The sequence below is a fragment of the Trematomus bernacchii genome, unplaced genomic scaffold, assembly GCF_902827165.1.
Source record: "Trematomus bernacchii unplaced genomic scaffold, fTreBer1.1, whole genome shotgun sequence".
NCBI classification, from domain to species: domain Eukaryota; kingdom Metazoa; phylum Chordata; class Actinopteri; order Perciformes; family Nototheniidae; genus Trematomus; species Trematomus bernacchii.
In genome coordinates this window covers 680,375-694,875 of record NW_022988066.1, presented here as the reverse complement: position 1 = coordinate 694,875, position 14,501 = coordinate 680,375, and the positions used below count along the sequence as shown (strand labels likewise).

General features: G+C 39.0%; 1 protein-coding gene across 2 annotated transcripts; it reads left to right on the top strand.

The window, feature by feature from the left end:
• The first annotated feature begins 1,114 nt into the window (after window positions 1-1,114).
• Window positions 1,115-13,906, top strand: LOC117474587 (tubulin alpha-4A chain-like). Of its 2 annotated transcripts, none has more exons than XM_034120461.1 (4): window positions 1,115-1,135; window positions 4,759-4,987; window positions 5,087-5,235; window positions 12,716-13,903. In XM_034120461.1, exons 2-4 carry the CDS (start codon window positions 4,921-4,923, stop codon window positions 13,691-13,693), a joined length of 1,194 nt encoding a protein of 397 aa, XP_033976352.1. In that variant the 5' UTR covers window positions 1,115-1,135; window positions 4,759-4,920; the 3' UTR covers window positions 13,694-13,903. The 2 variants fall into 2 exon arrangements, with proteins under 2 accessions (XP_033976352.1, XP_033976351.1); XM_034120460.1 differs by lacking the exon at window positions 1,115-1,135 and adding an exon at window positions 2,011-2,097 and having other exon boundaries at window positions 12,716-13,906.
• The last annotated feature ends 595 nt before the right edge of the window (window positions 13,907-14,501 follow it).

The window sequence follows — 14,501 nt, the reverse complement described above, 5'->3', positions numbered from 1 at the left end:
CTTACCTTTTTTGATTTGTGATCAAAAGTTGTGTTCAACGGAATAAAAACGCTGCTCAAGGTTAATCCAATGTGTCTGTGTCACGTAGAATTTTTTACTGATAATACATCATCATATTTATGGCAATAAACTGGGTATAAAGTTTTGCAGTCAAGGCTTGTACTTTCAGATGTGCTTCGTTTGTTTCTCTATTACCTCTTAATTATTTATTAACTATATGAATAATCGTACACCAAATAACTAAGTAATAGATAAAAACAGAGAGATTACATACCTTTCCCGTGGTGGAATTTCATCATCAGAGTCACAACGCTCCGGGTTCCGTTCGGGCTGCAAGAGGTCCTCGTCGTCTGACTCAGAATCAACAGGTAACATGTCTGCATCGCTGTCAGCATTAGTCACCATTTCCATTGCCTGTAAAGTCGTAAGCATCTCTTTCCTGCAAGCCATTATTACAAGTATAGAGCAAGTATAGCAAAAGTCCTAAACGCCAATCTTGTAGTCTGCTCCGTTATCTGCTGTCCGCTCTGTGCGCTCTGGGTCCTGCTGCAATTCCTCTTCTTTACGTAGTAAACACTGCGTAGAGTCTGCTGCGTAATGTGTGTGCCGCTGGCATTCACAATTTATACTTTACGCAGGACCATATCTATGGAACCCATTGGTCGATTTGAGTGATTTACACCTTTTTCTTAACCATTAGATCCAATAGAATCCGATGGGCAGTTCCAAAATCTACGTAAACATTACCATTGCGGAGGTAATAGAGAAACAAAGGAAGCACATCTGAAAGTACAAGCCTTGACTGCAAAACTTTATACCCAGTTTATTGCCATAAATATGATGAAAAAGAAGAGGAATTGCAGCAGGACCCAGAGTGCACAGAGCGGACAGCAGATAACGGAGCAGACTACAAGATTGGCGTTTAGGACTTTTGCTATACTTGCTCTATACTTGTAATAATGGCTTGCAGGAAAGAGATGCTTACGACTTTACAGGCAATGGAAATGGTGACTAATGCTGACAGCGATGCAGACATGTTACCTGTTGATTCTGAGTCAGACGACGAGGACCTCTTGCAGCCAGAACGGAACCCGGAGCGTTGTGACTCTGATGATGAAATTCCACCACGGGAAAGGTATGTAATCTCTCTGTTTTTATCTATTACTTAGTTATTTGGTGTACGATTATTCATATAGTTAATAAATAATTAAGAGGTAATAGAGAAACAAACGAAGCACATCTGAAAGTACAAGCCTTGACTGCAAAACTTTATACCCAGTTTATTGCCATAAATATGATGATGTATTATCAGTAAAAAATTCTACGTGACACAGACACATTGGATTAACCTTGAGCAGCGTTTTTATTCCGTTGAACACAACTTTTGATCACAAATCAAAAAAGGTAAGATGTAATTATTGTAATATTTTTGAAACCGGATGTTGTTTACTTTCTCTTTTCTGGCTGAAAGCTCCGCAAATTCGGGGTCGTACAGTGATGACACTACATGTATGGAATATGTGGAGTCTCAGCTTTAATCGGATATCTTGTTTGTGCAGTTACGATAAGTAATAAGGGCATTTTGAGAGTGAGTGCTGTGCAAAACTCCGTTAGCATTAGTTAGCATTTTTTCGCAAAATGCTAATTCTAAGGCTTGGTATTACTGTTGTGTTTCTTTTAGCTAAAAATGGTTCATATCTTCAGTTAGCTGAGATTATTATTATTATGAGAGTGCTACACATTAATAGTTTCATAAATTTAAGAAGCCCTGAGACATTATCTAAAAAAAAAAAAAGTGGGAGGGGTCCAATGGGGGGATCGCCGGGTTTAAGAGGTTAAAACAAATTCTAAAGAATTCAACCAATCAGAAGTGGACCCACTTGTCTTTTCATCCAATCAGATTCCGCAGCAATTGCGCCACGTAAAAATAAGTAGCCACGCCTAGTGTAGAAGATTCCAGTACCGCCAAAAAACGAAGAGAAGAAGAAGAAGAACATACCAGAACATACCCGTTACTTCTTACCCTGCTGTGAGAGATAACTTTGCCTTTTCCTCTTCTTTATCGAAACCCTCCGTTTTCACATCTTCAGAAAAATGGTGAGTACGATAGTACAGGTTTTCTCCACTTAGAAGATGTGTATTTAACCAAATGCAGCGCTCTGAACGTGTGTCATCATGCGAAAACGTAACCAGCTTAACGTTTTTCAACCGCTTACTCTTTAAAGAAGACTCATCATTTTTATAGTGAAACAAAAATGTTGCGGTATAAGCTGGTAAATCAAGCTTCGTCATTAATAACTCGTTTTAACTGTGGTGTTGGTAAATTAAGTGTAACTCGACGTCACAGTAAAGATGTTGAAGTGACGCATTTACAATTGGCGCGAATTGTTGGAAATAAATATACTTCCTGTCTCATTAGTGGTCAGGTTTAATGGTTTCATATTTAAAACATGATATTTAAGGCGAGACACAGCAGGCAAAAACATCGTTTTTCCTGCACTGGTCAATTTTGAGATTTTGTGCTATTTTGATTCCATAACATGTTTTCTTTCAGGCTTTTGGAAGGAAAACGTACAAAATACACATTTAGGTGTTTATTTTACTATAGTTTGTCTATTTGCGTCAGTAGATTTCTCCTACATTCACCAAAAGTTAGCTTTCTAACGTAACATAAAGTACCGCGACCGCTGTTTGCACCATGTCTTCAGAGGTATCGTTGGAAAGCTCCGTTTCTCATGCGCAATCTCATCGGATCCAAATATGGTCATTTCCTTTGTATCAGCAACCAATCGTGAAAGTGCAAAGGGGTCTTAAACCAAGAAACGAAATCTCATTGGCTGGTGTCAATTTCTGACAACGTGATTCGTTCAGATGCGTCACGTGGTGTGCTAAAGCACTTCCTGGTTAGCTTTCCGCTAGAAATTTAAATCTGAAAATGGCAAAATAACGGAGAAAAAAACGTTCACAGAGAAGACGACAACAATTGTCACTTGCACAAAGCAAGGTTATACAAAAAACAAATGACCCCGAACATGAAATACCTTCACGGAGTGCGTCGATGCGCAAGCTATCATCCAGATAACAGGAGGGTTTAGCTAGCGTCACACTGCAATCTTTAAAGGTCGTTTTCTCAAAATGAGTTTTTTCTCCTACTCTGAGTTCGAAATTTCCACTTCAGTAGCAGTTACATACACCAAACCTTCCAGTTATATTCCTATCAATATTATGAAGGCTTTTACAGAAGGGTTTGGTCATATATAATTCATAGCCTGAATTATATAACATTTTATACCTAAAAACATGGTGAAAATTGATATTTTAGGGCTGTTGACAGTATTTTCTGATTTATGGAGTGATACAAAGAGATATCCAAAATCCCTTCTGTAAAAGCCTTAGATACTAATATGACTACAAAATGAAACAATAATTTTGATCCTGGCTTTATCCAAAGTTCAGATTTCGGTTCCTGAAATGTGTTAAAATATGTGCATATTTCATGAGATAATGGCTCATTTGCATATTTAAACATGCTATTTCAGAAAACTTGTAATACAAAAAACAATTGCCTTATTGTAAGTAATTAACTGGAGAAATGTTTAGCTGATATCTTTAAGTTAAAAAAATTACCCTATTCACCTGGGGTGTCTCGCCTTAAGCAATAGCTCACGACAGGCCGTGGTATATGCTCATATCACAGCTAAGGGGCGTGGTTTTACTTGTCCGTTTTATAATAACACAGATACAACATTTACCGAATTTCAGTGAACCATGGCGTTTTTCCAACGTACGTCTGAAATGATTACTCTCTGCCGATATTTAAATTAAATGAACGGACGGATTTGTGTCAACCTCTGTTTAGTGTCTTTACATTACATTGCATTTAGCTGACGCTTTTATCCAAAGCGACTTACAATAACGTATTGTCAATAAGTGCATTTCGACCAAGAAGATACACACTTGAAGAAAACAGAATCATATAAGTACATCAGGTTTCATAGAGCCAAAACATTTCAAGTGCTACTCAACTGGCTTTAGATAAGCCAGTCCTTTATTAGTAGCTTATATAAGTGCGTTGTTAGTAATTGTATTGCTCGAAGTGGAGTCGAAAGGGATGAGTTTTCAGTCTGCGCCGGAAGATGTGTAAGCTTTCTGCTGTCCTGATGTCAATGGGGAGCTCATTCCACCATTTTGGAGCCAGTATAGCAAACCGACGTGTTTTCTCTAATGTCTTCACATTAGAGAGATGAGAGACATGGTTCCAATTTTTACTTTATTTAGGTCGAATTAGATGATTATTAGCCTACATGTATGTGTGTTTACGTTCTGGCCTGCCACGCCAGTCTCCTAAAGGGGTGTGGCAGTGGCGCAATCCGTGTGACACAGTTGCAGAAAATGTAAATGCGTAGGACCCTCTCTTAACACTGGCCCACATTCACGTCCAATCGTGCCACCTGTCTGCCAACAACTGCGTCATTGTGCTTTCGGTATTAGACATAGGCTATAAACAGTATTTAGCCTCTTTTTGTTTTTAATTATAACAGTCTTTCTGTTCAGATGACAAATGTGTGCGTCAGGTGACTTAAATCATGATATGATGTTTGGTTCTTATTAAAATAGCCTTTTTCTCTAGAGCAGTCCTCCCACATGTGATGATATGCCACTAGAATGTATGCATGTTACACTGTTTTTGCACAAGAATCAGCCATCTAGGCTTCCTTTTTATGATAGTTTCTTAACAACCTTTTTTTCCTTTTACAGCGCGAGTGCATCTCTATCCATGTCGGTCAGGCTGGTGTGCAGATTGGAAATTCATGCTGGGAGCTTTACTGCCTGGAACATGGGATCCAGCCGGACGGCAGGAAGCTTGGTGACCAGAACATCTCAGGAGGAGGAGGGGACGATTCCTTCAACAGCTTCTTCATGGAGACTGGAGCTGGAAAGCACGTCCCATGGGCAATGTTTGTTGACCTGGAGCCCACTATCATCGGTAAATTCTCATTAATTATAAATGATAAAAGTATCATAAATGCCTTTTCCCCCCTCTGTCATTCAAAACCTTAAATAATCTAATGCTCATTACCCTTAGATGAGGTGCGCACGGGGCCTTACCGCCAGCTGTTCCACCCTGAGCAGCTGATCACTGGCAAGGAGGATGCTGCCAGCAACTACGCCCGAGGACACTACACCATCGGAAAGGAGATCATTGACCCAGTGATTGACAGAATCCGAAAGCTGGTCAGTACATTTAGAACAGAAGTCAATTTTTCTGAAGAGTATTAAATGGAAATGAATCAGTTTATTGCCAAGTAGGTTTTCACATACAAGGAGTATGCAATCATATTGTGGTGAATGGCAAAAATAAGTATTGCAAAAGCCAAGTGTCATAACTAATAATAAATATGTGAAGTATATGTTTTAAAATGTAGAGCTGTACAGTGTTTTAAACAAACACAAGACAAAACAATCTCGTATCACTCTTTCAAAGTGAGCATATTTCCCCGATTCTGGCCCACTTGCATCGGCTTCCTCCACCCTGCAGAATTCAGTTTAAGATCCTCCTGATCGCATTCAAAGCCCTCCATGGTATGGCACCCTCTTATCTCTGATCTGTTTTCATTGAATCTATATGTTTACATGCTGTGCACTAATACGCTTTTTATCATTAGCTGTGAACCCTTGGCACTGCTGTCTTTGTATTATATAAATACATTTATTATTATTAGTGCGAATGCTGTTTACAGCATTCCACTATAGTTCTTCGAATCTTTATTCTTCCCCTTAATATTATTATTATTTCAGCCAATACTTTGGCACTCCATAACTTCAGCTTATTTTCAGCTACAGAAACCATTCAAATATTAAACTATTCAGCCTGTTCAGGAATCGATGGGAAACCTTCAACTTTTAAAAAATATTTTATACTTTTTGAAATATTCAGCTTTTTAAACTCTTTTTTTTAACATTGAAGTCAATGGGAGATGCCTTCAAATCCTCTTTTCCTACACTTTGCGCCAAATGCTACTCCTTCCACATACTTTCAGCTAGACACTTCATTCCAACTTTCAAATTATCACAACACCTTCAGCTATTCAAAATTGACTTTTATTTTTGATATCTTTTACACTTTTTGAGATAATTAACTTTGTTTGGAGCTTGGTAAAGAGGCTTTCTTCAGATTTTAACATTAGTGTGGATGGAGCAGCTCGTTAAGTCTAGAGTGCTTTGATCTCAAAACAGAGTGCAGCAGTGCTCCCCAAAAAATGTTTTAAACTTGCCATAATTCCCAAACCCTACATTCCTCAGACATAATTTTTCATGACAAACGTAGGAAAACATCTCGTAGCTTGAAAAATGACAAATAATTAAGTAAAATAATTAAACAAAATGCCTCTTGAGGGCATGAAGTGACAAAAACGTTCAACATGTCTCCATTAACCCTTGTGCCCTCCTCGAATTTTCAACCTTTCGACCCCTTCGTGGCAAAAATGTACACGCCCATAATAACTGCTACTAAATCATCATACATCAACATTTCTTTCTACTTTTTTTTTCATGAATCACTTAAACAACTTATAACGTACTCAAAACTACCAAACATTCAATAATTTTCAGGATTTTAACCCTTTAAATGCCTGTTTAATTAACTGAATTATTTCATTATTTATGACAAAAAACACAAAAAATGAATTTTTTTCAATATAATAATTAGTAGAGGGATGGAACTTTGGTGGTTATTAGAGTCTTGGATGTGTCAAAGATTAGCAATAAAATTGATTCGACTGCATTATTATTTTTTACGTAGTGTCAGATACTACCTCTGGACCCCTTCGTGGCAAAAATGTACACGCCCATAATAACTGCTATTAAATCATCATACATCAATATTTCTTTCTACTTTTTGTTTCATGAATCACATATACAACTTCTAACGTACTCAAAACTACCAAACATTCAATCATTGTCAGCATTTTAACCCTTTAAACGCCTGTTTCATTATTTTAATTATTTCATTTTTTCTTACGAAAAAACACAAAACATAATTATTTTTCAATATAATAATTAGTAGAGGGATGGAACTTTGGTGGTTATTAGAGTCTTGGATGTGTCAAAGATTAGCAACAAAATTGATTTGACTGCATTATTATTTTTTACGTAGTGTCAGATACTACCTCTGGACCCCTTCGTGGCAAAAATGTACACGCCCATATTAACTTCTATTAAATCATCATATATCAATATTTCTTTCTACTTTTTGTTTCATGAATCACATAAACAACTTCTAACGTACTCAGAACTAGCAAACATTCAATAATTATCTGGATTTTAACCCTTTAAATGCCTGTTTAATTATTTGAATTATTTAATTTCTCTTAAAAAAAAAACACAAAAAATGCATTTTTGTCAATATAATAATTAGTAGAGGGATGGAACTTTGGTGGTTATTAGAGTCTTGGATGTGTCAAAGATTAGCAACAAAATTGATTTGACTGCATTATTATTTTTTACGTAGTATCAGATACTACCTCTGGACACCTTCGTGGCAAAAATGTACACGCCCATAATAACTTCTATTAAATCATCATATATCAATATTTCTTTCTACTTTTTTTTCATGAATCACATATACAACTTCTAACGTACTCAAAACTACCAAACATTCAATCATTGTCAGGATTTTAATCCTTTAAATGCCTGTTTAATTATTTCATTTCTCTCAAAAATGCCTCATTGACTTCCATTCAGACCACATTTGTTGATCTCACTGCCATTGCAGTATAAAACCATGCATTTTGTAATGTCAGCATTTCATTTAGAAGAAAAGTAGTGATATTTGATATTTCTACTCTATTCCAACAGATTAAACCATTTTCCCACTGTAGGCCGATGCATGAAATTCTTACATTTTTGCCAGTTATATTATGGAGCCGTGTGACTACCAGGGGGCCCCGAGAGTGGTGTATGTATGTATGTATGTATGTGTGTGCGTATGCGTGTGCGTGTGTTTGTGCATGTGCGTGTGTGTGTGTGCGTGTGTGTGTGTGTGTGTGTCATTTCCAGCAGCAGACTAGCAGGTCCTGCAGCATGTGACCTGGTGCTCTCTCAGGTGATAGAACAACCATTTTTTAGGCCTGTGCACAACCAGCACACACCTCTCCTCCCTCTCCGTGTGTGTGTGTGTGTGTGTGTGTGTGTGTGTGAGAATCTGTAAGCATGCACAGATCATTTCATGGGAACAAAAGGCCATCTTTTGAGGGATGTGTTTGATGTGTCTTTGAAGAGCTGCTTGATTACTCAAAAACAAAAAACAACTGTTAGTGTGTTTATGCACCTGGCTACGAAAGATAAACATGCAGTTTGACCAAGGGCTTATTTCATTAGTGAGCAGAGAAGGAGAAAGACCTGGAGCAAAGAGAAGGAACTCAAATGAAGAAGCATGTCAGTGCATAGGAGACTTCAGAAATAATCTTGTAGCCTTCTTCTGCCAGCGAGCTGCAGGACTCATCTGAAGAAGACACAAGGTTCGAGCTGGGGTCTGACACTGAATGCTTTCTGGAGTCCAGCATTTCTTTGAGTTCCTCTGACCCTTCATCTGAAAGTGGAGAGGACACTGAGGGTCCCGTCCACAGTGAGGGGACAGAGAAGAACGGAGGTCGTTCTCCCAGGAGCTGGGGAAAACCAGGGTGTCCTCACAGATTGTGAGAAGAAAGCCCCCTGTGATGGTGGATGGTGGGCCGGACCCTCAGTGTCCTCTCCACTTTCAGATGAAGGGTCAGAGGAACTCAAAGAAATGCTGGACTCCAGAAAGCATTCAGTGTCAGACCCCCCCTCGAACCTTGTGTCTTCTTCAGATGAGTCCTGCAGCTCGCTGGCAGAAGAAGGCTACAAGATTATTTCTGAAGTCTCCTCTGCACTGACATGCTTCTTCATTTGAGTTCCTTCTCTTTGCTCCAGGTCTTTCTCCTTCTCTGCTCACTAATGAAATAAGCCCTTGGTCAAACTGCATGTTTATCTTTCGCAGCCAGGTGCATAAACACACTAACAGTTGTTTTTTGTTTTTGAGTAATCAAGCAGCTCTTCAAAGACACATCAAACACATCCCTCAAAAGATGGCCTTTTTTTACCCATGAAATGATCCGTGCATGCTTACAGATTCTCACACACACACACACACACACACACACACACGGAGAGGGAGGAGAGGTGTGTGCTGGTTGTGCACAGGCCTAAAATATTGTTGTTCTATCACCTGAGAGAGCACCAGGTCACATGCTGCAGGACCTGCTGGTCTGCTGCTGGAAATGACACACGCACACACACACACACACACACACACACACACACACACACACACACATATACACACACACATACACACACACATACATACACACACACACCACTCTCGGGCCCCCTGGTAGTCACACGGCTCCATAATATAACTGGCAAAAATGTAAGAATTTCATGCATCGGCCTACAGTGGGAAAATGGTTTAATCTGTTGGAATAGAGTAGAAATATCAAATATCACTACTTTTCTTCTAAATGAAATGCTGACATTACAAAATGCATGGTTTTATACTGCAATGGCAGTGAGATCAACAAATGTGGTCTGAATGGAAGTCAATGAGGCATTTTTGAGATAAATGAAATAATTAAAATAATTAAACAGGCATTTAAAGGATTAAAATCCTGCCAATGATTGAATGTTTGCTAGTTTTGAGTACGTTAGAAGTTGTATATGTGATTCATGAAAAAAAAAGTAGAAAAAGATATTGATGTATGATGATTTAATAGCAGTTGTTTTGGGCGTGTACATTTTTGCCACGAAGGTGTCCAGAGGTAGTATCTGACACTACGTGAAAATTAATAATGCAGTCAAATCAATTTTGTTGCTAATCTTTGACACATCCAAGACTCTAATAACCACCAAAGTTCCATCCCTCTACTAATTATTATATTGAAAAAGATTCATTTTTTGTGTTTTTTTTTAAGAGAAATTAAATTATTCAAATAATGAAACAGGCATTTAAAGGGTTAAAATCCTGAAAACTATTAAATGTTTGGTAGTTTTGAGCACGTTAGAAGTTGTTCAAGTGATTCATGGAAAAAAAAGTTTAATAAAATATTGATGTATGATGATTTAATAGCAGTTTTTATGAGCGTGTACATTTTTGCCACGAAGGGGTCCAGAGGGTGCAAAATGCATCACGAGAGTATACAAAACATGTAAGAGTAAACGACATTGGATTTCAAAAATGTGACTCAAAAGAAGACTTCTTGCAAAAATCCATGCCAAAAGCTGTAACACAGCTGAAATGATCACCAAATCAAAAAAAAAAGTCAGGAAAAATGTACAAAAATGCCCGAGGAGGGCACAAGGGTTAAAGCCCATTGTAATTTCAGGCTGATATTTCCTCACAGCAGCAGCCGCACACCTTTCTTAAACTGCCAAAAAGGCCACATTATTAACCCGAAAGTAAACAAAAATTACACTTCAGATACTCAACTTCCTTGACATGCTTCACGTTTTGAAATTTCACAGATATCTGTTATCGTTCTTCCACAAAACGTTCACATGTAAGAGGTTCATCTCTCATTCAGAACAATGAAGCCTTTGATCTATACATAGCTCGTTAGCTCAACTATAAACACCTGTGTTTGAACACGATGATGTCATCACTCCAACTGACAGTTTTCAGTTCTCTCTCTCTCTCTCTCTCTCTCTCTCTCTCTCTCTCTCTGTCTGCAAAATTGTCAGATATACTCCTCAATGCATTATTATGGGACTCAGTGCTGCAGTTGGCTGTCTTTGATCTCTGGACACACACACAGGTGTTATGATTGGGTGTTATGAGTAGGTGCTCAGGAACAACACTGACAGACTGGACTTTAACAGACTGTCTCAGCCTATTATTTTCTGTCTGATGGAGACTTCATACTACTTACATCTGATATTTAACTCCTTCAGCCTAATTTCAGCTGCAGAAACCATTCAACTATTAACTTATTCAGCTATTTCAGGACAATGTTCTTTTAAATATTAAGCTTCTTCACTATTTTTCCTACTCTGCAATGCATTTGAGCTGTAACAATTTTTATTCAAATCATTTCACTTTTCTGCATTTCTCCGCTAAGTTCAGCAACACACATACTTGGTTTTTGTAGCTACAAGCAGCATCTAATCAGAGCAGACATGCCCACAGACAGACAGAGACACAGGCCCCGGCCCCACACGAACGAAAACGGGTTGTATCCGCATATTTCTCTTGTGTATAGCCCTTTTTGCCACACGAGGCCGTAACGAAACGATAGAAACGGACCCCGCAAACGACAACGGGTCCAAAGGTGGATAGATCTGGGAACGGAGCGCTCTGGGGGGGTCCAACGGCTTGTGATAATGATGACACAATAGCCCTGCCTCCCCCCCCCCTCTGCTGCTCACCCCCGCAAAAGTACACTGCACACTGAATTCAGATTATTTATCTTTATCTCGATATGGACATAAACGCGAGTGAAGTCTAATCTGACAGGACGGAGACACGCAGCTCCTACCGCTGTGATGCAGCGGGAGCAAAACACACACTTCAAGTCAGATCATCACCCTTAGCTATTTTAATTACCTCTCAAACTAAACTAGTTATAAATATGTTTATTTTTACTGTCGAGTCATCATTACTGGATCAGCTGCTGCATGAGACAGACACTGACACTGTCAGAATAGAGGAAAAAGAGAGGCTCCGTATATTTTATTATTATATATCATTATATAGAGTCGTTATTCATTTGTTTTAAAGCTCAATAAATAACAAAGAAGACCTTTGACCGGCACTTTTATAATTTTGTCCGGAAGATTTAAACTTTAACACGCGTTGACCGGCGAAAAACTCTGCCCGGTTCCCTCGGCCCCCACCGCGGAGAATAAACAGAAGTGCAGCCATGACAACCATTCTTCTTCGCTGCTTTTGTGGAGGAAGTTGCTGCTTTTGTGGAGGAAGTTACAGTGCCACGTACAGGCTCGGCATATGTACTGCAGCTTTTCCAGAGGTTGGATGTAAACGGAGCTGTCTCATGTGGGCAGACACTATCCGGTGTATATTGCGTGTGGACGGAAGCTTTTTGGCGATTGCGTTTGCGTTAATCCTATGCGTTTTGCCGTATGCGTTCCCGTGGGGCCGGGGCCACAGACAGACAGACAGACAGACGTAAACAGGTATTTTGATAATGTCGTCACCATGGTAACCTTTGATCTCTGGGCTTACACACACAGGTGTTTGTAAACATTCCTTCACTACTACTTACATGTAATATCTTTATTTAACTCCTTCAGCCTAATTCCAGCTGCAGGAACCATTCAAATATCAAACTTTTCAGCACATGATGGGAAACTTTCAACTTTTTCAAAATATGTTATACTTTTTAAAATATTCAGCTTTTTAAAGTCTTTTTTTTAACATGGAAGTCATTGCAATGCATTTGAGCTGTAACAATTTGATTCAAATCATTTATCTTTTCTGCATTTCTCTGCTAAGTTCAGCGACACACTGACTTGGTCTCTGTAGCTAAAAGCAGCTACCATTCAGCTAATAACATATTCAGCTTTTTCTGCATTTTCAGCTAAATTCAGCCACAAATGTTCACAGTTTACAGCATTCACACGCATTTTCTGCAGGAAATGCATTTTCTAGTTATTTGATGATTTGCTCTTTTTCTTTCAGTCCGACCAGTGCACCGGTCTTCAGGGTTTCCTGGTTTTCCACAGCTTCGGAGGGGGCACCGGCTCTGGTTTCACCTCCCTGCTGATGGAGCGTCTGTCCGTCGACTACGGCAAGAAGTCCAAGCTGGAGTTCTCTGTCTACCCAGCTCCCCAGGTGTCCACCGCTGTGGTGGAGCCCTACAATGCCATCCTGACCACCCACACCACCCTGGAGCACTCTGACTGTGCCTTCATGGTTGATAATGAGGCTGTTTTTGATATCTGCCGTAGAAACCTCGATATTGAGCGTCCCTCTTACACAAACCTGAACAGGTTAATGAGTCAAATTGTGTCCTCCGTCACTGCCTCCCTTCGTTTTGATGGTGCCCTCAATGTTGATCTGACAGAGTTCCAGACCAACTTGGTGCCCTATCCCCGTATCCACTTCCCTCTGGCCACCTATGCCCCTGTCATCTCCGCGGAAAAAGCTTACTATGAGCAGCTCTCGGTGGCAGAAATCACTAATTCCTGTTTCGAGCCAGCCAATCAGTTGCTGAAATGTGACCCACGCCACGGTAAATACATGGCCTGTTGCCTTTTGTATCGTGGTGATGTCGTTCCCAAAGATGTGAACGCTGCCATTGCCACCCTCAAAACCAAGCGCTCCATCCAGTTTGTGGACTGGTGCCCCACTGGTTTCAAGGTGGGCATCAACTACCAGCCGCCCACTGTAGTTCCTGGTGGAGACCTGGCCAAGGTCCAGAGGGCTGTGTGCATGCTGAGCAACACCACTGCTATTGCAGAGGCCTGGGCTCGGCTTGACCACAAGTTTGACCTGATGTACGCTAAGCGTGCCTTTGTGCACTGGTATGTGGGTGAGGGTATGGAGGAGGGCGAGTTCTCTGAGGCCAGAGAGGACATGGCCGCTCTGGAGAAAGATTACGAGGAGGTTGGAACTGATAGCCTGGGAGATGAGGATGAGGAAGGAGAGGTGTATTAGAAAGGCAAACATTCCACTTTATTGATCTCTGATCCATGCTGTTTTGTTAATGTCAAGAAAATAAAGTTGTTAATTGACTGAACCTGAACCTATGCTTTCCTCTCGTCAATAAATACACTGTTAAACATTACCCATCTGCCTAGATGGGTTGTATGTTTTCACTTGCTCAGTTCAATCAAATGTTTTCACACAGAGATGCTATTGCTCAATTCAGTCACTTGGAGGCAGTGGTGTTTAACATGTGTGTGTGTGTGTGTATATGTGTATATATATATATATATATATATATATATATATATATATATATATATATATATATATATATATATATATATATATATATATATATATATATATATATATATATATATATATATATATATATAGATATATATATATATATATATATATATATATATATATATATATATATATGCCATGGCTGGTCTGTTCAGAGAAAATATATATATATATATATATATATATATATATACATATATATTTTCTCTGAACAGACCAGCCATGGCATATATATATATATATATATATATATATGCCATGGCTGGTCTGTTCAGAGAAAATATATATATATATATATATATATATATATACATATATATTTTCTCTGAACAGACCAGCCATGGCAATCTAGTTAAATGCTAGATGAATCACTAAATTATTATCTCAAGCTGGCAGACAGGTGGTGTTTAAAAGTACTTAGTTCTGCTGTTCACAGACTGGAAAATGAATGAAACTGAAAGCAATACAGTAGGAACATAGACTGTATATATAAATGGACGTAGGGTCC

Coding starts and splice junctions, on each gene's coding strand:
- LOC117474587 (XM_034120460.1), top strand. Junction 4,988..5,086: donor CCTGGAGCCCACTATCATCG/GTAAATTCTCAT, acceptor CATTACCCTTAG/ATGAGGTGCGCACGGGGCCT. Junction 5,236..12,715: donor TTGACAGAATCCGAAAGCTG/GTCAGTACATTT, acceptor TTTTTCTTTCAG/TCCGACCAGTGCACCGGTCT.